This window comes from Desmodus rotundus, chromosome 12 (assembly GCF_022682495.2).
Source record: "Desmodus rotundus isolate HL8 chromosome 12, HLdesRot8A.1, whole genome shotgun sequence".
NCBI lineage: Eukaryota > Metazoa > Chordata > Mammalia > Chiroptera > Phyllostomidae > Desmodus > Desmodus rotundus.
The window spans coordinates 98,416,818-98,439,986 of record NC_071398.1 but is presented as its reverse complement, the minus strand read 5'-3'; the positions used below and the strand labels follow the sequence as shown (position 1 = coordinate 98,439,986).

The 23,169-nt window shown below is 44.7% G+C and overlaps 1 protein-coding gene and 1 long non-coding RNA gene across 2 annotated transcripts; one reads left to right on the top strand and one right to left on the bottom strand.

Annotated features, from left to right (window-relative positions):
- Positions 1-65: 65 nt before the first annotated feature.
- Positions 66-2,962, top strand: LOC139440376 (uncharacterized). Its single transcript, XR_011650585.1, has 2 exons — positions 66-174; positions 2,670-2,962. It is a non-coding gene; the product is annotated as an uncharacterized lncRNA (long non-coding RNA).
- Positions 2,618-20,479, bottom strand: SLC19A2 (solute carrier family 19 member 2). Its single transcript, XM_053915603.2, has 6 exons — positions 20,092-20,479; positions 13,174-13,794; positions 8,260-8,482; positions 7,314-7,506; positions 6,606-6,747; positions 2,618-4,763 (listed from the first exon to the last, which is right to left on the bottom strand). Exons 1-6 carry the CDS (start codon positions 20,287-20,289, stop codon positions 4,635-4,637), a joined length of 1,506 nt encoding a protein of 501 aa, XP_053771578.1. The 5' UTR covers positions 20,290-20,479; the 3' UTR covers positions 2,618-4,634.
- Between the last annotated feature and the right edge of the window lie 2,690 nt (positions 20,480-23,169).

The following is a 23,169-nucleotide window of genomic DNA, read 5'->3' as shown; positions in this document are numbered from 1 at the left end:
GCAGAGGACCCGCCATTCTGCGGTTTCCACGGAGACGACCGCGGACTTCCGGCGGCGCCCACGGGAAGTCGGAGCTGTTGGGTGCTGGCCTAGGGCTGCTCTCCTCTCCTGGTTGATTTTCCGCGGGTACCTCTGTCTCACGCCAGTGTTTGAAAGTTGTTGGAACATCTACGAGTATGTTTCTGTATGTTATTTTCTCGCTGTTAACGTCAAAACCTATTAATATTTTGTTTTCCCTAGTACATAGGCAAATTCCTAATAAGTTACCAGATTTGGGGCCTGAATTTAGATTGCGTTGACAAATGACAAGATATTAGGATGATATACTCCCCGCCAGAAATAAATAAAAACGAGAAATTGAGAAATTAAGTATTTTCCACTTTTCAGATTACTTAAAAATCCAGTTTTCAGATTATTTAAAAAAATTCTTTAGGATTTTTATCATTTGATATAATAGAGCACTGTTTCTCCAAAAGAAGGGCAATATAAAATTGGATTTTTAATTATCATCCAGACTGTACACTAAGTTTAAAAAATTAAGGTTAAAATGAATGGCAGTAATGAGTGCACTCCCTAGGTGCCGTGTGGCACTTTAGGTTGGAGTAACCTAATGTTTCTTCTGCTGCAGGACTCACTTTGAGGCCACACACTTGAAAAAGATAAAAATAAAAATAAAAATGCATTTTTTTGACTACAGAAGGGCAAAGGAATTTTAGTCAAATCTCCTTCATTGAACGTGGGGTGACTACCAAAGCTGGAGTAGACCTTAGTTTTCAGAACTCCTAGCTTAATAGTTTTCCTGCTGTACAGTCTGTCGTGATACACCTGAGCCACTGAAAAAGGCTTATTGCACATCATTCATTTAAGAAGGCAGAGAAACATTAGGACATATTCCTAATGTCTGCACGAAGGAACTCACTTTAAAAGGAAAGGGAACACAGGGTGATGCATACACATGCATTTAGCTCAAAAAAGTAAGGAGGGACCAATTTGAAAAATGTGACAACACTGACTTCTGAAGAATGACTTACTCAAGAGGACAGGCAGGGTGTTGTTTGTAGAGACAGGTGATAGTGGTTGTGGAGGCATGGAGGCATTGAGTCTACCCCAGGATCTTCAGGTGATTCAGAATTGCTGGTTTAAAACATGCAAGGGGTGGCCTAAAATGCCGTCTGTCCCTGATTGCCCGCGGCAGCCTCTGAGATACCTCAAACACGTCGTGAAAACCACTGCAGTATGACCCGTGAATAAACGTTCCCATCCAAATCAGTACCATCTTTGGGCAAGTTAAGTGTATCATCTGTTTCTTCTAGCCTGTACAGATACAGTATTTTCATACCTTTGTGTTTGTTGAGGTATTTTGCAGACCTCCATTAATTGAGGTTTACTTTCGGGGGCGTTAACCAGACATTAGGGAGAAATTCAAAGCGTACAATGAAAGGGGGCATTAGATTTGTCCTGTGAGCCAAACGTGTGTCAGGGGCTCAGCCGTAACTGGCCTGCAACCTGAGCACGGAAGGAAGTAGAAATACTGGTCAAAATTACCGGGAAGTTGGCAATGATTTGCTTTTTTAAAAATTGACTCTTTTGAAAACCTAGCATTTTGAATTCCTTCCCATCCACATTAATGAAAATAGAGGAATTAGGACTACTACAAGATCATTTTCCAGACAAAGGAGACAATGTCCCGAAATGCCTTTCCCATACTAAATCATGCTAAACAAATGTTAGGTGTTTAATTATGAGGATGCCATGAGTAAGTGAAACAGTTTGTATCATCCGGGCCCAGTGCCTTGAATAAATCACCCAGTGGACTGGAGATTATTGGTAGGCATTTTGATCTTAATGTTTTATGTTTTAAAGAATAATAGGCATTTAGCTAGTGCACTGGCAGGTGGGCTATAATGAGCCCATTACATATTTGTATAACTCAGTTATTCATGTGGATGTGTTTTGCAGCAAAAGACAAAAAATAAGACACAGCCCCTAGGCAGAGGGCATACGATCTGAAAGGCTTTAAGGTACAGGGGATAAAACTATAGGAACAGAAAGTTTTATCTTAAATTTTTTTTTTTTTTACATTAAAAGCTTCCAAGTTTTTGGTGATAATCAATGCTACGCCTCAATGAAGCAGGTTTTGGAAAGGGGTGTTAAAGGGAAGGTGCTTATTTGGGTATTGTGGGGAAAAATTGATTTGGTTTCCGGGATATGATGAACAAATGATTCTTGACTGATGGCAAGAAGATGCTTCCCTGGGTATCAGCATATTTGGGGCTGGAACAAAAACAAGATGGTAGCTTCTGCCCTTGATTTGATTTAATTTACTTTATTTTTAGAATCCAGTTAACATTAAAGGCAATGTGGGTCTTTTCGGTTTCTAAAAGGGAGAATGCTTTAAAAACAAGTGAGAAGTATCAAAATCAAGAAAAATAAACAGTGCAATGTAGTTCTAGGAAAAATTAGGAAAACAACAGAAATAAGGAGAAGAGTCAAAGGTAATGATCACAAAGCAATGGAAGAATTAACAGGATACAAGGTTAATTACGAGGGGAAGGCTTAATATGAAATTTGACTTAAGAGAAATTATTAACTTAAAATAATTTTGATGAAAAAGGGGAAAGATACTGTAAAATATTCATTTAATAAAAATAATTTTATAATCTATACAGAATTGAACAAAAAGTACAACAAATTGTTTCCAATTATTTGCAAAACTACATACAGGACACCTTGCAAATGGGGTTCAGCATTCTACAAGTACAGCCACACAGCGAGAGGTGAACCTACTAGTGTCTTACGTAAAGACTCCAACTGTGTGCCGCCAACTCTGGTTTCGGTTCCAGCCAAAGGATGCTTTGGTAACGCGGACAATTTGATGGAACCACAGTCCATGTTATGTTACAAAATTAAATAAAACCCTTGAATACCACTTTTCCATTTCTTTCTGAGTAAACAATTCCCTGTGTTGCAAAATAAAATGAAAGATAAAATATAAATTTAGAGTCTGCCATTTTAATGACATTACATCCCCTTCCCGCCCTCAGTGTTTTTCCTTTCCCTGTATCTGCAAAGAGGTGCATGGAAAATGACCAATTCTTATCCTATTCATCTGCTTCTAGAGCTTCCGCTTAAACCAAATAAATACATCAATTTTGCAGTCTTGTCACTATTACACTACTTAGCTGTGTTATTCTAAACAAGTTAACACCCCCAGCTGAAAACGGCTACCTAGATTCTTTTCAAGATTAGGCAACAAAGTCTATAAAAAGAGTGTTAAAATAGAGGGATTGAGCAAAAAGGGAAAAGGACTCGTGGACATGGACAACAGTGTGGTGATCGCAGAGGGGAGCGGAGTGTAAGGGGACTAAACAGTAATGGAAAAAAACAATAAATATTAAATTAAAAAAGGTGTTCATGTCTCTCATACTCTAGCAGCCACCTGGTAGACTGAGTTGAGGACTAAATATATACGGAATAATATTTGTTCAAGTACCTTGGAAATGGAATCACTAGCAGTTGTTACTTTAGGCATACATTCAAGATGATCCACTCTTAGAAGCAAAGGCAGATTGAATGTACAAAATGCAGGGATCACATCTATCCCGGTTCCTGTCCCATTGAAGTAATCGAAAAGAGGGTGAGTTTGTGGAAAAGGCCTTGGAATAATCCAACCACTAATGACACCCTTATCTTGGATGTGAAGGACAAATATAAAAGCTCTAAAAGGAGATGAAGTTACTTTAAAAAAACACTTTTTCGTTTTATTTAGGAAATAAAAGGGAATGCAAATATAGAGTGGGCTAGTTGAATCTTTAGCCCATATTCTAACTTTTCATCAAGGAATTAACAGCCCCTCATACTGAAGAATAAAAGACGAGGAAACCTACATTACTTTTTTGGATTAGGTCTCTTCATTCAACTTATTAGCAGGCTTCAAAACTTGCCTTATTTTCTAACTAAATGAGCTTCTCTGGGAAGCATATGAATGATGCAAACATGTACTTCTAACAAAAATCTACATAAATACATAACTGTCAAGATGGGAACTGAGAATTCATACAATGAATTTTTAAAAAATAACTTATTAGAAATGACACATACTCCTTATAGGACAGGACACTTAACCAGAGCAAATATTGCTTGTGATAAGAACTGTCATCTGTAGAAACACAAACGCACATGAGCAACACAAAACAAGGATTAAGTTGAACAGAGGCAGGTGCTGTTACAACATATTTCTACCTCGAGCTGTAACATCTTGTGGTCCCTGTGAAGCCCTGGTCCCCACTGGGCCAACCTGGCTCATCAGATACAGAAGTACTTGACCTATGACACACCAAACTCACTTGTTATCAAGTACACAACAGCATGTGATGCTTGACTGTTTGCGACAACTTGGTTTGCAAAATCAAGTTCTTTTGAATCAGAAAAGTCATTAAATAATCCACAAAATAAACTTCTGCCTCTCTGAACACTATTATGTTACTCTAGGAGCACACGTACAGTCAGCTAGCTGCTTTGAAGCCGTGAAATGCACATCTACCAATACATGTCTACACCTTAAAAACTGAATACATCCAGAGACCGTGGCTGTGCGGAGTTCTCGCTGTAAGCAGCAGCCTGTCGGCGGTGTCTTATTTAGTGGTTACTTGAGAACTTGACTCTGGGTCTTCCTGCTTCCTATATTTCTTCATAATAGTGACCGTACCATTAGCCAGGAAAACCACAGCAATAAGTGCAAAATAACCGGCGTAGATCAGGAACTAAAGCGGGAGAAGAAGACATTTACAGAATTATCAGTAAGAAGGTGAGCTGTTTTATTACATGTGTGTAAACATACTTCAAAATTAAAACTCATTTTCTCCATAAAACTTCAGAAATTGGTGTGCTTACCCCATGTGTCAGGCACTGAAAATACAGAGGCAGTAGAGCGTGGTGGTCCAGAAGCCTGAGTACAAATCCCGACTACGTCCCTGACTGGCTGTGTGACCTTGACTTCCTTACAAAATGGAATTCGTAATGTTGTGTTTTCTGCTTTAAAGGGTTGTTGGGAAGGGATGAGATTGGTATGTAAGTGTCTGTTAACAGTGCTGATGCTGTCAATACTACTACTGGCACTTTTGTGGCTGTTGTCAGGGTCGTGGTCTCTACCCTCACGGTGACAGATAGAAGCAATACCTGGGTATGACCAACAGTCCAAGTTCCGAAGAGCAAGAACTTTGACTCTTCCCTAGAAGGGGGCACAGAAGGTCAACTACAAGGTAGGGCTAAAATAGCTCTGCAGTTGTTTATATGGAAAAAGACAAGAATAAACTGTGTTTTGAGTACTCACAACTATAAACCTACTTTTGCCCCACCCTGTGTGTTCCATTATAGGGTTACTTTTTATATGGATCTCCTCTAAGCCAAATTTTTAACGTGACTGTATAGTTTGTCAACAACATCACCACCATATTCTTCTTAAAATAACTTACTGGATACTTATAAGCTGGTCCATGGGTTCAATAAGAGGTCTTTGAGCCGAGTTCAAAAAATGTGGATACATTTTCCTATAGGAAAGCTGTTGACAGTCACGGCAGTTGGAGTGCTGGCACAGCCCACAGCACTCCATCATCCCGCGGTCAAACCCACAGTCTCTACAGCAGGAGAACAGGCACGTCGTTTCTGTCCCACCCTCCGTCCCTGATGTGAGCACCTCACTCCTGAGAGGTCTACTCCAGGTCTTCAGTGCGGGTAGTAACTGGGAAACTTTCACAGGAAGTAGCAAGCTCACCACCCCAATTCTCCACCTCCCCCCCTTCCTGAGGTAGCCCGATGCAGTGGGAGACGATCAGGCTTCTGAGTTAGGTGCCAGTGTGAACCTGAGCTCTGCCACACTATAGCTGACTCCGTGATCTTACCACTGCTGACCTCTCAGATTCATTTCAGCCCTAATCCTGACAATGCTACAGAATTCTGTACAAAGTACCCAGCGCTCAGAAAGCACTCAGTGCCCTTTACCTATTACTATTTTCTCTTTTAGATCTCGTCAGTAAAAATAAAGTTAATTCCCGCTGGTGCGTTGGGTCTTTGTATTCTAAGAAAACAAGTGCCTAAGTATGGAGGGAATAACGGAGAAGCAGTCATCTGGCCTGAGCTGGGGGAGTGGTAGGCACTTGATTCAACTGCCCGTTTTGTCAAAGTACAGAGCAAACCCCACCTATCAACACAATGCATAAAGGCCCGTGCAACCATATGATTCCTCAACGAAGAAAAGTGTTCAGAGTCTTGGGCGTCTGTGCAGGTGTTTTCTCAATAGGTCAGGTGTTAAGAATCATAATGCTGTTCATCACAGCAAGTCATCACCTTGGTATCTGCGTGAGGGGGGTATTAAATAAAGAAGGGAGGAGACCTAGCTGAGATAAAAAGCAGGGCCTCATCAAAAGAGGATCGCCCCAACACACTCTGGGTAGCTAAGAGCCACTGACAGCAGATGGCTGATGGGAGGGGACACTAACTTTTTACTTTATATCTGTCTATATTGTTGGAATTTGTTTTCACTAGGCACCCCCCACTCTGCCACCCTGACCAAATCCTAACGCCTCCAGGGCCAGAACAGACCTTACCTGAGTGGTGATGTCTAAGCCAAGGCCACTGGCATCGACCACGATGAGCGTGAGCAGCGTCTGCAGAGCCAGAGCAATGAAGGTGTTCACCCCGAACACCAGGGCATAGCGCTCCATGCTGAGGTTGGTGGCTATCTGAAAACTTAAAGAATAAAGGAAGAAGAAGGAATAAACGAGAATTTCTTCCTGGGTAGTTACAATTCCACCTGTAAATCAGAAGGGTACCCCCCTCTTGCTACTGTCAATTCCTTTCCCAACCAAGTGAAAAGTATTTTGTTGCTAAATGATAGAACTCTCGCCCCGGCTGGTACAGCTCAGTGGATTGAGCACGGGCTGCAAATCAAAGGGTCACGGTTTCGATTCCCAGTCAGGGCACATGCCTGGGTTGTGGGCCAGGTCCCCAGTAGGGGGCGTGTGAAAGGCCACCACACATTGATGTTTCTCTCCCTCTCTATCTCCGTCCCTTCCCCCTTCTCTAAAAATGAATAAATAAAACCTTTAAATGATGTAAATCTCATGCAAACATCTGGAAATAGCAGGAACACGTGAACAAGGAAATAAATGAACCCTGCCTAAGTGCTTGCTTAGGAGAAAACAACACCTTCCCCCCTCTGCTCCTTTAACAGGGATTTTAACTTCTCTGTAGAGAGACCAAAAGGTCTATGCTATCACAAACCTTCCTAACAATTCCTTGAGTGAAATACCCACGTGGCGATAGTGATGAGTAACATGTAGATGATTCTGAAGACGACGTAGGACGCATAGCACACCCAGATGTTGCCCGCGGTGTCCATGACATACACCGCGGCGGCGATCAGGAGGGAGAACAGAGACAGCGCCATCTCTCCCCAGGTGGACCAGGGTATTTTTATGTGGCCAATCGCAAAAACGGCAACAGCGCCTACAAGACAGAAAGAGGGAAATAATGTAGTTATTTTGCTAAATAAATACCATTTTAAAATAATTTTAAAATCAGCTTGTAACATTTTAAAAGCTGTGAATTTATAAAGAGGATAGCTCAAGATTACTGTGGGCCTTGGAAATCAGGCAGAGAATTCGGCCTTGACAGCATGAATACTATGGAGTCGGTGTGAGGATGAGAGACTGAGGTTGGGCAGTTGGCAATGAGATGGTAAAGGAGGCCGCAGACCCTGGGATGCTGCTAAGGAAGTGCGGCCAAGGCAGAAGCAATGTCCAAAAGAACCACTGTTCCCAGCTGGGCACCACGGCAGGACGGGTCACCTCTCCTCACTGAGGAGCCGTTAAGAACGTGGCAAAAGGGCACCTCTGCCCTTTGGTAAAACGGTGACAATGACAACAACAGCTAAAGTCTGTGGGGGGAGTTCTCAGTGCCAGGCACAGTTCTAAGTGTTCACAGAAGTCACGTAATGCCTTCCGAAACCCTTCCAAAAACCTTACGAGACATGTCAACAAATTAGAATGGTCAATGACATGGGCTCTGAGTTCAAATCTTGACCTTAGTACTTACCATCTATAGGACCTTGGGCAAGTCATTCACAAAGCTCTGCGATTTCATTACCTATAAAATGGGAACGGTAACTGCACCTACCTTGGGAATTCAGCGAGGACTGAGTTAATGTCCATAAATCATGAAATCAGAGCTCAGAATAAATAAATCACGTTAACTGCTTACCCAGCAGCGTGGAGACGGCCTCCACGCCTCCGTTGTAGATGGCAGCGTGGCAAGAGGGCATCACCTGCTCCCACAGGCCCTGTGTGTAGTTGATGACCTGGAAATAGCCGCAGGTAGAGAGGGCCCACCACACCGACCAGCAGAGCAGAGGGCGAGAGGAGTAGCACACCAAGAAGTCACTCCACAGCACCTTCAGCACCAGGAGACGGTCTGCCTGGGGCTCCTGCACAGCGGAGGGGAAGGAAGCTCAGCCACCACGAGAGCAAGTGGACAGGAAGCAATTGTACAGACTCCATTTTCTATTCAACAGATACTACTTTTTCCTTGTGAAAACACATATACAGGGTGAGGCGAAAGTAGGTGTACAGTTGTTCATACGGAAAGTTATACAATGATAAATAATATACAAATAAGCTCTGTGTTTTGCACACTCACAACTGTAAATCTACTTTTGCCCTATCCTGTATTACATATTTATCTTCTCAGGGGGAAAAAACACATTTCCATACAATTTTTGCTCTGAATGCGCTAGGAAGTCAGCACAGCTGTATGTAATCAGCCCAGCAAGGGCTGATTATTATCAGCTTATAATTGAGTGATTATTATATAAGAGATTATTATCTCTTATAATTGAGTGAGTCAGACACTCCTGAGCCACACACCATCCCCAGACCAAGAAGTCAGCACGCAGTCCCAGGCACCCTGGGAGGTCCCTCCAGCTGTACCGAAGTCTCCCCCATCTACGCGCCGTATCACTGAGCCTTGGTCGGAGCACAGGAGATTTTACTTAGGCGGTGAACATGGACAGGCACAATGACAGAGGCAAAGGGACCAAAGGGAAGCTGACCACACATGGCACGCAGGCGCCAGGATGTGCCACCGGAGCCATGTTACAGGGCGATGATCCCATGGCAGCAGCCTGGCCCAACCCTCCCATCCAGCCCCCCCTGGTGGGCGGCCACATGTCTTGCATCAGAACCTCCAGATGTTAAAAGATTACTTCTTCCCACAGTCAGCCCCTTTACCTTTATTTATCCTTTTTAAAATTGAGGTGTAATTTACCTAAAACATACCAGTTTCAGGTATACATGATTCAATATTTGTATACAATACAAAATGATCACCACAGTAGGTCTAGTTAACTTCTGTAACCATACATAGTTACAAACTTCTTTAAGATCTATTCTCTTAGCAGCCTTCAAATATGCAATATAGTATTTTTAACTGTCACCACAATGTTGCACATTACATCCTCAGGACTTACTTAATAACTGGAAGTTTGTACCTTTTGATACCCTTTACACATTTCTCCTATCACCCAATCGCTGCCTCTGGCAACTACCAATCTCTTCTCTGCATCTATGAGCTTGTGGTTTTGTGTTTTGTTTTTCTATTCCAAACATAAGTGAAGTCATATGGTAGTTGTCTTCTTCTTTTTGACTGATTTCACTTAGCATAATATCCTCAAAGTCCACCCATGTTGTTGCAAATGGCGGGAATTCATTTTTTATGGCTGAGTAATATCCCAATGTATGTATACACAGCACATTTTCTTTATTCACCCATCCACTTGCGGACACTTAGGTTGCTCCCATATCTCAGCTATTGTAAATAATGCTGAATTGAATGTGCAGGGAAGATGTTTTTCAATTAGCGTGTTTGTTTTCTTCAGATAAACACCTAGCAGTGGGATCACTGGGTCACATGGTGCTTCTATGGAACCTCCACACCGTTCTCCACGGCAGCCGCTCCAGTCACATTTCTATCAACAGTGCCAGAGGGTCTCCTTTCGCCACATCTTTGCCCGCCCTGCGATTGCTATCTGTTTGAGAACAGCCATTCTAACAGGTGTGAAGCGATATCTCATTGTGGTTTTGATCTGCATTTCCTTGGTGATGAGAAATGTTGAGCATGTCTTCATGTATCTGATGTCCATCTGTAAGTCTTCTTTGGAAAAATGTCTACTCAGATCTTTCCCCTATTTTATTTTATTCTATTTTAAATTCCCCCATTTTTAACTGGGGTTTTTTGCTATTGTGTTGTATTGGTTCTTTATAACCTGTTGTCGGATACATGGTTTCCAAGTATTGCCTCCTATTCAGCAGACTGCCTTTTCATTGTGTTCATTGTCTCCCTCGCTGTGCAGCTTTTTAGCTTGATGTAGCTCCGCTTATTTTTGCTGTCATGGCTTTTGCTTTTGGTGTCAGGCTCAAAAAAGCACTGCCAAGACCAGTGTTGGGAATCTTACTAACTACGTGTTCTTCTAAGACTTTATGGTTTTAGTTCTTACATTCAAGTCTCCATCCAGTTTGAGTTAACGCGTAGCCTCTTCTTTAAACAGAACCTTTAGAAGGTGCAGGGAGGTGTTTAAATGCCATTCTTTGCTCCGCTTAGTTGTATGCGCAGGGAGACTTACCCAGTCAAACCATTGGCTACAATGGAAATTTTTGAGAGTAAGTTTGACAAACTTATTATTTGTCAAAATATGGTTCTACCAGTCAGGACTGTACTTTATTCTGATTTTCATGGCTGGTCCCTTATTGTCACTCAAGTCTCAATTCAGACATCAGCTTTTCAGAAAGCCATTCAATACCTACCCTTAGCAATCATTGCTTCTCCATACCTGTCACTTGCTAGCCCATCACGCTGTTTATTTTGGCTCCTACTTCATTTTCCCTTTCTATAAAATCACGTTCAAACCACCTACCTGCCTACATATTCTTCTTTACCATAATTACTGCAGTTACGATTTATGGTTCAATTATGGGCTTTGTCACCGTCAAATGGCACTGCAATCTCCCGGACCCACATTCTGACTTTCCTTCGAGCGTGTCAAAGAAAAACACGAGTGTTTAGGGCGGTACAGCAGCCGAGCAGCACTGCTTGCCTGTCACAGTGTCGGCAGCAGAGCCAAGGACAGCACAGAGCTGACCCGAACCGGGTTTTTGCCGCACTGTAGCCAACGTGATGCTTCTGACCGCGCCGTCCCCCATGAGAGACTTCACGGAGCCGAGCAGAGATGGAGCGAGCCTCACATACACTCTTCAGTTCTGTTTACGCGGGTGTTTGTGTGATTCTGCCCAAGTTGCATCTCTGATCCCAGTCCTCATCTCTAAAATGAGATGGGTGAGGAGATCTGAAGTCCCTTGTAACTTTAAGATGCTACGATTGTTCTACGACCTGTGGTTAGAATCACTTCCAACTCTGAAATTTTATAATTGTTCAGCATGCCAAGTACTGGCATTTTGCATATCTATGAGCAACAAATATCAAATTTCTCCGTGATGACAGATTTCAAATCATCAGCTGACTTTAGGTTTCACCCCAGTGGGTAATGAAAATCAATTTAGTGAGTGATGATTGCACTGTAAAAAAATTGAATGGGATATATCAAGATAAAATACTGCGTTGTACAAACCTTGTTTCAGTTATGCACACAATACACACAGCTGAGTACTGGCTGCTGTATAAAATGTTTCTTACTAAGCAGGTTTCTGTTTGTGTTCAAAAAGTTTAAAACTCACTGGTCTATAAAATCTTTAGAACTATGGCCTATATGTCAATATTTAAAAATACATATTTTATAGGTATGTATATACATACCAATCTTAGCTTAAAGCCATTATAACATTTAAAACAGATTTTTAGAAACAGTTCTTATGCCAATTCTTCTACATGAGACCGATCAAATGATTATTCGTACTTCCTTCCCTCCCTTGTCAACCCTTTGTGACTCTCCGAGGTCACCAAACAAGCTGTGAGGGAATCAGCATTTCATTTCGACTTAGTCCCCAGTAACCTGACTGAGCGGCCCACATGTGCCCTACTTATCGGAGTGCATTTCACGGTAAGCGTCGCCCAGGCTCTGCAGTGTGACCCAAGCTCTGGGATGATGACCTAAATTTCCACTAGTCAGCAGAAGTGAAGAACGTGGGTAGGCCAAACAGAATAATTTTCAATAAGGACATCAGATGCCACGTCGAAACGATGTGGGTTAACTCCAGGTGGAGGAGAGCCAGACTCTATTCCTGTGGGTCTCTTCCTCACAACCAGCCTACAAAGCTCTTGGAGCTCGGCTTCGTGTCTGACAGAGCCCGTCTGCAAAGCTGGAATGGTAACAGCCTCATGTCCAAACATGTCCCAGGACAGGGAAGACTGATTCAGTATGTTTGGAATGAATCTTGCCCCTCACAGCTTATAATCTGATAGGAAGATAACAAGCTTTTATTTTTTTTTTAAAAAGGGGGGGAGGCAGTGAATCTTCCCAGCTGGAGAGAATGCATGGATGAATTCTTCTGATGCCATACCTCTCTTCCAGGAGGCAATTTCATAGTCACCCTTCTAATACTCATTTCGCCTTCTTAAATATTCCTTTTGAGTCTCTTCTTCTGTATTATCCATTACTATCCCACTTCAGTGAAGTATTCGAAATTAAAATCAAGATATTTCTAGCACAGAAGAGGAAGGTAACACCACCTATCCTTAAATACCTGGGCTTCAATTCAGAAACTGGAAGTAGATACTCTCATTTGTTGGAATCGTTTCATCTATTCATTTAGCAAAAATGTCCCGAGTGCTTTGTTTCCATGCCAAGTTCTGGGGAACGAAAGATGAAGGAGAGGCAGCCCTTGCTATGGCTTCTGAGACACCTCTGACGCAAACACAACAGAAAGCTGTGCCAGTCTGACCTTGAAGGTCATTCGCTCTGGGGAAATACATTTGCCACGGCTAATCTAAATCAGCCTTGTTTGGAATCAGTGAATGAATGAACCAGCCAACCAACCAACTCCTGATAAAACCTGAATCCACATGAATACAACATCCTGCAAGAGGGGCTTCCTGTCTGTTCCGTTCTTTCACTGTGAGTCTGGCCCCGAGTAGAAACCTTAAGACTTAATTTAAGGCTGAACTTACCGGCTCTTCCGTGGGAGGCTCTTCCGCGTGCAGGGGGACTTTTGACTCAACATCCTCCCAGCCAGGAAGGTGGTGAGAAGCCGAGGTATCATTAATAATACCACCATTTTGTGCAATGCCACCGTTCTGTACCTTGATACCATTCACCCCCTGGCAGGTGGGATGAACGTGGTGAAAGAAAAGGCTCTTCTGTGGCATAGGTAGAAACCAGGCCACGGCAAAAGCCACAGAAACACAGGTAAGAGAGATGACATTCAGGCTGAACAGGGACCAGCCTGCCACAGAGACGAGGATCTGCCCTAGGACAGAGCCCACTGTGAAGCCCACCAAGGTGGCCGTTCGACTGTAACTGGTGACTTTCTGGTACTTGCTCAGGTCTACCACACTGTAGATATAGGAGTAATAGGCGATTTCAGTGGCTGTGGCGATGCCATAGAAGAACTCCAAGAACTGAATGGCCAGCAGTCCCTGGGCATAGAGCAGCATGAACCACGAAACAATAAGGCTGAGTCCCTGCAGCAGAACGACAGGCTTGTAACGGAGGTAGTCTGTGGCAAGGAACACAGGAAACAGCAGCACCAGGTAAGAGTAAGTCCATACTGGATAAATCTCATTGAAGACCTGACAGGAAAAGAAGGATAAAAACCCATTAGTGATATCAAAGGACCTGGAAAGTTCATAACAATTTATTCTTATAAAACAACCTACCGACACCTCAAAACCATCACCTGATCAACCAGAGAAATCAGGACAACAGTTCTGACGACTGTTTAGAATATACTTCCGCATTTCCACTCCATCATCTTTTTCCTAAGATCCTCCCCATTCCTCAAGGCCTAGTTCATAGGCTCCCTCATCCTGGAAGACAGCCAGAGCTACAGTCTTTGTACCACAACATTCAAAGCTCTCTTTACTTTTTTAGTGTATTTTTAATTTTTTAATAGTTTATTTTTTATTGTATTTTTCCACTACCTTTTAACCTCCCATACCCCCTTCCCCCTGTGATCACCACTCTGTTATCTGTATCTGTGAGTTAAGTTTTGTTGACTTGTTCCCTCCACCACAACCTCCTCCCTGCAGAACTGTCCTGGATTATTGCTTTGTGTGTGTGTCACCTCCCCAGCTGCCTCCATTGCACTGGTGCTCAGCCATGGGCGCACATTTCCCAAGGGACTCTAAAAATTCTAGCCTAGCCGGGCATTTTTTAACAGCCTCCCAGGAGATTTTAACATGAGCCAGAGCTGAGAACCGCTGCCTTGTAAGTTCTTTAAGGGTGACTCACCCGCACAACTGAATAGCCAGCATACTGTTTAGGAGACACTTGGCTCAATAAATGTCTTGGAAACAAATGTTTTGGAATCCTCATCAATTCTTTCTTCTACCCACAGTGTAGGGAGCCTTGATCCCTCTGCTTGATTGATTAGGGCTGATTTAATTCCTCTGATTTTAAGTTTCATTTCTTTGGGAGCCCAGAGAAAAAATGGTGAATCTGTTTACAATCCTGACGGGATACCTGTGGCCGCGGGGTTATGGGCAACTTCCACATCCTTCTTTTTGCTTGAAAAAATAGCAGTGTTGGCTGTTTTCTTTTTAATGTATGTTTAAAATTGAGATATAATAAAAATAATCTTCAAGCTTTAAACCATTAAGACCTCAGCTGGAATTTCATTTTCATCATTTGCTGTGTGATCCTAAGTTTCTTTGAGTTCTCCTCAGACTTAACCTGCATTATCAGTAAAAGAGGAATAAGACCAATACCAGAGGGTTGTCTGTTTTAAGGATTAAATGAGGGAATACGTGTAACTCACTCCACTTTATTCATTGGTCTGAAGCGAACACACAGACCACTTGGAACAAAATGAATTAGCTACATTAATTGAACTGTCACCCCCATTTTTGCAATGACAGTCCTTTAGGGGACTTTTCCCTACTCTTATACATGCCCAGTGTCTAGCATGGTCTAGACCAGTTTTTAAAGATCATTTCAAATTCTGCACCAGTGGCCCCAATTTTTAAGTGCTTTCCGAAAGGTAAAGCTAAATACTTTACCTTTAGCTTGGTACTCTTGGTACCAAGCTAAATACTTCGCAGTGGAGCACTGTAACCCTACTCTTTGTCTGCGGGTGACTTCCCTTTTAACTCTTACATATACCTCAGTTCACCCAGGTATAAAATGGGCTGTTTTAAGGTTTTAGAGGAACAACAAAGTAAGCGACTATTGTAAAATCTTTTGCCAGTGCATACCACAACTAAAAAAGTACAACACAATCTGAAATACATTCCAGACTCGATTTGTTTCTGACTGGCCGAACAGCAGAAGCGACTCCTCGAACGGCCTCGCCTTCCTGAAGTTTGATCTAATTAGTGTTTGGAAGTCACTTGGATCAGGAAGTGTTCTGGCACCTGAACACGTGCAGGGAAGAATAATCAAGAACTGTGAAAGTGATTCTTACTCGAAGGGTGGACACTGCAGCAGATGAGAAACAAGTGCACTACAGTGGGTGAACCGCGGTGTAAGATGGTCTCTCAGTAGGAAACCAAAGGGGCCAAGGGCACACTGAGATGAAGGCTGGCGCAGTGAAGGCTTCCCTCCAGACTCTTCATAGTTTTGTTCCATCAACAACTCCCCACTCCTGCTCGTGCCTGTCGTTTACAGATACTCTCCTACAGCCTTCTTAGGTCTGGAAGTGCCTCCTCGGTCTGGCTCGACATGCCTACTTCCCTGACACGTCTCCCCAGCACAGCACCATAAAGCTGTATGAGCCGTCACGCCATTCTTCTAAAGCACCCTCTGTGACGGAAGAGCCTTCCTGTTTCCCACCTCGTGCCTTCCGTCCCTGACTTCTTCACTCTAGTAGCACAGTGTGCTGGGACACATCATATTACTGAGAGCAATAATAGTTGTCCCAAAATGATTCACTGCCAAGTTTTCATTACATAAATCTCATCCTTTTAATCACCAATTTAAAGTGTCGATACTTACAAGTCTGTTTCTACCCCTAATACAAATCCACAACATAGATAACGAAGACGGGGAAAAGTCACATTGCCAGACCTGCAATGCCAAGTGCAAACAAAAATAAAAGGCCAGTGGGCGGAGGTGGGGAGGTGGGGAAGAAACCAGAGGGCTTCTCTCTAACTTGCTCTAAGTGACTTACTCTAAGCAAGAGGACCCACCGAAGGTGAGTGTCCCTCTCCCAGGATGACCAGCACCGTAGCAGCAAATCTCTGCCGCTGCCGAGGGGCTATATCTGTGTGATTCACCTTGCCGACATGACCCCATTTAATCCAAGCAACCCTAGGAGGGAAATGCTTGTCATCCCCATTTTACAACTGAGAAACTCGGCCTCAGAGAAGGTTAAGTGAACGGTCCCAAGTTATCACAGCTACGGTTTGGCAGGGGAAGAACTGAACCCAGGTATTCTGAATCCACCGCAATTGGATGCCCCACTTCTCCGATCGATAAACTGTATGGATCCCATACCTGTTCCAGGGTTACTGCTAATGCCTGCAGCAGCTTTTTCAACCTGCCCTGGGGGGCTTTGACAGGGCATTCATGGAGAGATAAAGACCACACCTCCGGAGGCTGGCCACTGGGTCTCCAAAAGAGGAGTGTTCTCTCTCCGTGGCTTCAAGGAGAAGCTGTCACACCAGAAAATGCTTCTTCGATGGATACTTTTAATCTTGAAGGGAAACTTCCCACGAGCAAAAATGGACAAATTACAGACTGTTGTCCAGACCCTGGGCAGCACCTCACCTCGGGTAAAATCTGCTACGTGAGCAAAAGGAACCCACTCTACCCTAAGGAAGCTTTCCCAACCGTTTGGATCAGAGCTGGTTTGTGCTTTCCTCTGAGATAAAAAAGTCAAGGGGAAACACATTTGGTTTTAATTTCTAATCCAGATTCAGGTTTTGTTTTAGAATCAAACTGCAATTAAACAAGTTAATAAGCAATGATTTGTGTAACATTGCCTTGAAGCTGTATGGAGAGTGAAGGAGGAGGAGGAACAGGAGGTGGAGGAGGAGGAGGAGGAGGAGACAAGGACAACGAAGAGGAAGAAAATGAAGCCTGTTCTCCAAGCCTGGTGAGGAACACACACACATACATCACAGACCAGGGAGGTAGGGAACATGCAGTTGCTTCCGTGAGACGGGCCCTGGAGGGTGAGGACGTGGGAGGCTAACAGAGAGCTATCAACAGATCTGTGTGGGAGGGTTACTACAAGCTGAGATGTCACCTTCCAGTCCAGGCCAGTGGATGAGCCTGAGAATACGCTGGACTTACGACTGTGAGATGAATGTGGAGGGAGCTTGGGCATGTGGAAGGACGATGCAGGGAGAGGGAGGTAAGGCTGTTGAGGAAGTAAGAGCCAAATTCTGTAAAGCTCTGAATATCAGGCAGAGCAGGGGGTATATTTTTTTAAGAAAATCAAAGAAAAGTACTGAATGCCTGTCAAACCACTTGCTAAAAAAGACAAAAAGATAAACGATGTTGGAGATAAAGAGCTCTATTTTATTCAATGTTGGGCTTTCCGCTACGGGGATACAGTGAAACTTTAACCTTTTTAAAACTTAAAAAGTGGCACCTAAAAGAGGTTAATATTTTTGCTGAAGTCTAAGAAAAAAATCCTTTGCGAGTCTGTCCATCCTTTTTCTCCTTTGTCTCCGGGCACGGGGCACAATAGCTCTATTTAAGGCGATCCAGTGGGGATCCAACTTGACACTTCTGAAGTCTTCTCGGGGGAAGTACAAGCTTCAGCACAAATATCACTGACCATGATTAAACATTCACTTTGCCTAAAAATCTTGTATTTTTTATTTCACTGTCCACTGGCAAAAGCACGCACTCAGCCAGGAAGGACAGCAAATTGTTGTTTATTTCCATTATCAGACTATTTTTAAAAACCTAGGATTCCAGAGAGGGCGGGCAGAGCCACACTGCCCACAACCAACAGACTCAGCCCTGATTGCAGAGCCCGCAGAGACAAGGACACTCCTTTCCCAGACTCTCCCTCCTCCTCAAACCCTGCCCCCTCCTCACCTACTCTGCAGAACAGGAATGCGCTGTGTTTTTGTTACACAGTCGGCAAGTGTTTCCTGGGCCTGGCACCTGTGCTTTACTCCCATGTCCCCTGTGCAGCTTTCTGGTAAGACAGGGCGCGTGACGGAACATCCCGCAGCAGCTCTGCCCAGGGCACGTGACAAAACAGATCAGCTTTCAAATACCAACCCTGGGAGAATGTCCTCCCCCTGGCGCTTCTCAGTCAGGCAAGGTGCACACGCTGATCACATCACAGGTCGCATGAAACTTTAATTGCCGGCAGCTCCCCAGCGGTGTCAGTTCAGCCTGTGGCTGCACCTCTGATCCTAGGTTGTGTGGGGCGTCCAGGATCATTTCCACATTTACTACGGTCACTTTCTTCTTGTAAAATCATTCTGTTCACAAGAGTCAGACCTTTCCATTTCACTACCAATCCTAAAATTCAAATGTGTAATAACTGTCACAGTCTTTTGTGGAGTGGGGCATAAGACTGAGAGAAGATCCAACACTGAGGAAAAGTCCCCGATACACTTGCTAGAGATGAGACAACACGGGAAACTCAAATGAAACCTTCACCAGCTTTCAACTCCCTGTGAAATGACCTTGAAAATGGAGGAGCCAAGCAACAACAAAGTGGGCGGTGAGTAATTACACCCTGATCTGACCTGTTATTCAGGGACACGGAGTCGCTACTCCAAATCGGTGACTAATCACAGGGATAAGAGTAAGGTTTAGATAGGAGCATTTCACAGCAGCCGGGAGGAACAGAGAGCGTGAGAAAACAGGGCCAGCAAACAAGTGCCCACTCAGCCTTCGCCCTCTGCAGCGTCCCAGAGAAGAACACCAGACCTGAGCTGTCAGGCTTTTGCCCCGTTCTAGGAAGAGGACGTTGACCTTGCTTTATTTTGGTTTTGTGGTGGGGGCACCTTGAGTTTAGTTCCTTTTTCAGTTATGTCTTTCTGCCTCAGAAGCAAGGTGTTGCAATTGCCCATAAGCTTTAAGAGTTAAACACATTTTTAAAGTACACAGTGCACTTCTGAAGTCCTCATACACCCCCATCTAAGGAAAATCCACCAGCAAGGAGCTCTTCAGCATGGCCTGTGGGCTCTCAATTACTCTGAACATCACAGAGGGCCAGAGCTTTGCAAGATCTCGCCATGTGATTGAGCAAAACTAACATCTGTGAAGCAACAATTCCCATGCAAGAAAAACTGTAATTAAACGCCAACTCTGTGATACCATCTAAGTATCTGCTTTTATCCCGGGAGGTGGGGTTGGGGGACAGCATATCCTCGGACACAGCCTCATCCAACTAAGAATCAAGCCAAATTCAGACGATGGGTTCCGCTTGAGCACATCCATCTCGTCAAAGGTAAAGTAAGATGTGAGAAGGAAGGGGGTGCAGTGGGGGGGAGGGGCGAGCGGACCCTTTCAGAAAACCAGGGGTTATACAGCATCTGGTTCCCTACTTTCAATCAATAAATACTTACTAAACCTTTACCATGTCCAAAGTACAGCTTTCTGTTTTCACTTTTTTTTTTTAATCCCAATACACCCCCGTGTCCCCCTGCCCTCCCCCCGGCCCCTAGCAGGAACTGCGGGACCGGCCTGAGCAGAGTGGGTCTAAGCTCCGTGACGGCATCGCCACCCTGAAGCCCGGCAGCACCGGGGCTCCGGACCCGCGTTCGAGTCCTTGGCAGAAAGCGCGCCCCGTAAAACCAAACGACAGAAACACGGCCTGAATTCATTTAGCGCACGGCACGGAGACTCCTTCCAACTGGGAAGAGTCACAAACCCACCCTCCCCCTTTCCCTATCCGCATCCCCGCCGCACGCCGGCCGCAGGCTCCCACGTGGCCCGGCCCGCCCGCCGCGTACCTCCCTCTCCGTCAGGTTCTTGTCGGGCCCCAGCAGGTAGGGGGTCAGGAAGGGCTCGGAGGGCCTGAGGTTGGCGAAGAAGCCGTAGGAGCAGAGCAGCGAGGTGGGCAAGAACCAGCCCTCACGGGGGACCCGAGCCGTGCGCAGGAGCATGGTGGCCGCCGTCGCCCGCCGGGACACCGGGCCGGGAACAACCATCCGGGGCGCGAGGGGCGGGGACCCGGCCCGGTACCTTCCTCCTCGTTCTCCTCCTCCGCCAACTGGAGTGAGGTTCAAATGTTGCCCCAGCGCCCGCGCCTATCGCCACGCGGGGCACCTCCTCCTGGCAGGGCCTGCAGTTCAGGGAGGCTCGCTGGCCTGCTCCGCGCAGAGCGCCTCCCGGGTACGAGCGCAGCGCGCTGTCAAAAGAGAAAAAAAAGAAAAGGGGCGTGCCCTCCTGTGACGCCCCGCAACGCCTCCAGGCTGGGAGCCAATCACAGAAGACGTCTGGATACGGCTCCTTTTCCTTTGGTCGGTGGCGGCGCCCCCGGTCTGGACGAGGGCGGAAAGCCCTGGCGGCGGCGGCAAGGGCGAGGGGTTTAGGGGCGGGGCGGGGCGGGGGGGGGGTGCGACGGGCGGTGGCCTGCCCTCGCGGTGGGCTTGCTCCCAGTCCCTGCTGCCGCTCGCCCGGGAGGGATGCTCCGTGTGGGTCGAATCCCCGCCGAAAGAAGGCGTCCCCGTCTCTCCTTCTCCGTCCCCGTCCCTCCGGACGCCCATTCAGATTCTCCTTTCTCGGAGACTTAGTGGGCAAGGCCTGACCTTAACATCTCTTAACCTATCCCGCGGCAGCTTTCGGGCTTTAGATAGTGTTCAGCTGCCACACAAAGACTCTAGAAGCCCCGGAGCGTTTAGCAAGAGACCTAACCGAAGAAAGGGAGGTACATAAAATATTGTGAGAAGAATGAGCCAGCTAGTCCTTGAACACAAGGACCTTAATGGAGGGCTAGTTAAAAGGATTTTGCTCTATGTTGTCTCTTGCAAGCAGGATACTAAAGGCTGTTTTTAAAAGGAAAATTTAAATCAGTAAAGCAATTGTGAAATGCCACCTATCTGTTCGTAAAAAAAAAAAAAGAAGACTTTGCATAGTTTTCAAGGGCAAAGCATGACAAGAAGCCCCAGTTCTTTCTTTCATTTCTCCATAAGGCTCCTTCTGCCTGACGCACAGCCTGACTCCTTCCCAATCCGTCCACAGGCTGCAGCACTTAAAGCAGTTTTCTCAGCGCAGTGTTTGCATAGTAACAGATCCTGCCAGAAGCCCACGCAAAACGCTTTAGAACTCTGTTTTGCTTCAATGTATACTACAACCCATCTAGGTTAATTTTTCTCCTTCATAAGCAAATGACACTTTTTTGCAAAAAGGATACTTTTTTAAATCAATCACAAAAAAGTCTCCCAGAGGGAACAATGCTGGTAAAAAGGAAAGAAGATTGCTGTACAAGTGAATGCACCAAAATATATGAATTGATTATTCGCTAAAGAAATGCAATTGTTGGTATTTACATCTAGCAATGAGTCTCAAAATGTGGTCTAGGCAGCCCAAGGGGTTCTTTGGGACATTTTCAGAGTTCCTCAAGGTCAAGCTCCTTTCATAATAATTCTAAGACTTTCCTTGTCCATTCTAGAAACCACGTGATGTGTGATAGCATCATCACTCGAGGCTCAGAGAATGTGTGCTTGTATATTTTTGCGTTTAAAAACTTTCCAGACTTAATTTCTAATATGGCCTTTATCAATAGATATAACTCACAAAAATGAAGGCCTCAAAACTAGGAGTCTTAAGAACAAAAAGTGAGAACTTCTAACATACATAATACAATTACGTAGAACGTTCATCTCGACTACGGCAAGAACGCTGGCGGTCCTCTTGGCCAGTGCTTTGCATGAACGTTCAGTGCTTTAGTAAAAGAGAAGAAAGAAAAAGAAAACCAGGACAGGCCTCAGGCTTACTGTCCCTTGCCTGAGGCTTGCAGGCCTGAACTGTGTTCATCACTGGTTGTCAACATTTTCCTTGGTATAAATCACTCAGGCACCTCAAATCTCCTTTGCAATGTTGGGCATTAACAAATAATTGATCTTGAATTGGGTAGAAACTGTTCTTCACTATTTTCTTCTAAGAGGTCAAGGTAGGCAGAATTCTAAGAATGACCCTTGCCCTTGTACAATCCCCCTTGGTGTGTGTGTGGGGGGGTGAACCCAATCTGATGAGATAATACAGCTGTGGTTGTTACATTATATGGCAAAAGTGAGAATATCCAGGTGGGCTATCGAAGCACACCAGCCCTTTAAAAGCAGTGAACTTTCTTCTGCTGGTAGCAGAAGTGAAGTCAGAGAGATGCTTGAAGAAAGACTTGGAGTGCTGGTGCTGGAGGGGACTTCGTACCAAGGACGTGGGCCCCCTGTAGCAGTGGAGACTGATTCTTGGCTGACGGGTAGCAAGGAATCGGGGACTTCGGTCCCACAGTCACAAGGAATTGAATTCCGCTAACAACCTAAAGGAGTTTGGAAGTAGATTCTCCCTCAGAGCTTCCAGATGAGCCCAACACCTTAATTTCTGCCTGTGAAGTTCTAAGCAGAGAAGCCCCCCAAGCCCGCCTGGACTTCCCATCTGCAGAACTATGAGTAAAATTGTGGTTATAATTTTTTTAGTGATGTTAAGTTTGTGGTTTGTTAACTTACAAGTTTGTTAACTTATGCAGCGATAAGACACTAACAGGCAAGTAGAATATACTTTACATACTGAGGTAATATTTATATAATATGAGATTACCCATTAAATGTACTTAAGTGTCCAACCCAGTGGCATTAGTTCACCCCCAATGTCATGCAACCTCTAGTTCTAAGATATTTTACCACCCCAACAGGAAACTCGTACCCATGAAGCAATCACCCCCTATTCTCCCCTTTCCCTGGCCCCTGGCAAATAAATGTGCTTTCCGCCTCTACGGATTCATCTGTTTTGGATAATTCATACAAATGGAATCATACCATCATGGGAAAAACTCCCAGAAACTTGGTTCTTCTTGCTGATGCCAGCAAAGA

Coding starts and splice junctions, on each gene's coding strand:
- SLC19A2 (XM_053915603.2), bottom strand. CDS start 20,289: ATGGTTGTTCCCGGCCCGGTGTCCCGGCGGGCGACGGCGGCCACCATG. Junction 13,795..20,091: donor AGAACCTGACGGAGAGGGAG/GTACGCGGCGGG, acceptor TTTTCCTGTCAG/GTCTTCAATGAGATTTATCC. Junction 6,748..7,313: donor TTACTCATCACTATCGCCAC/GTGGGTATTTCA, acceptor TTATTCTTTAAG/TTTTCAGATAGCCACCAACC.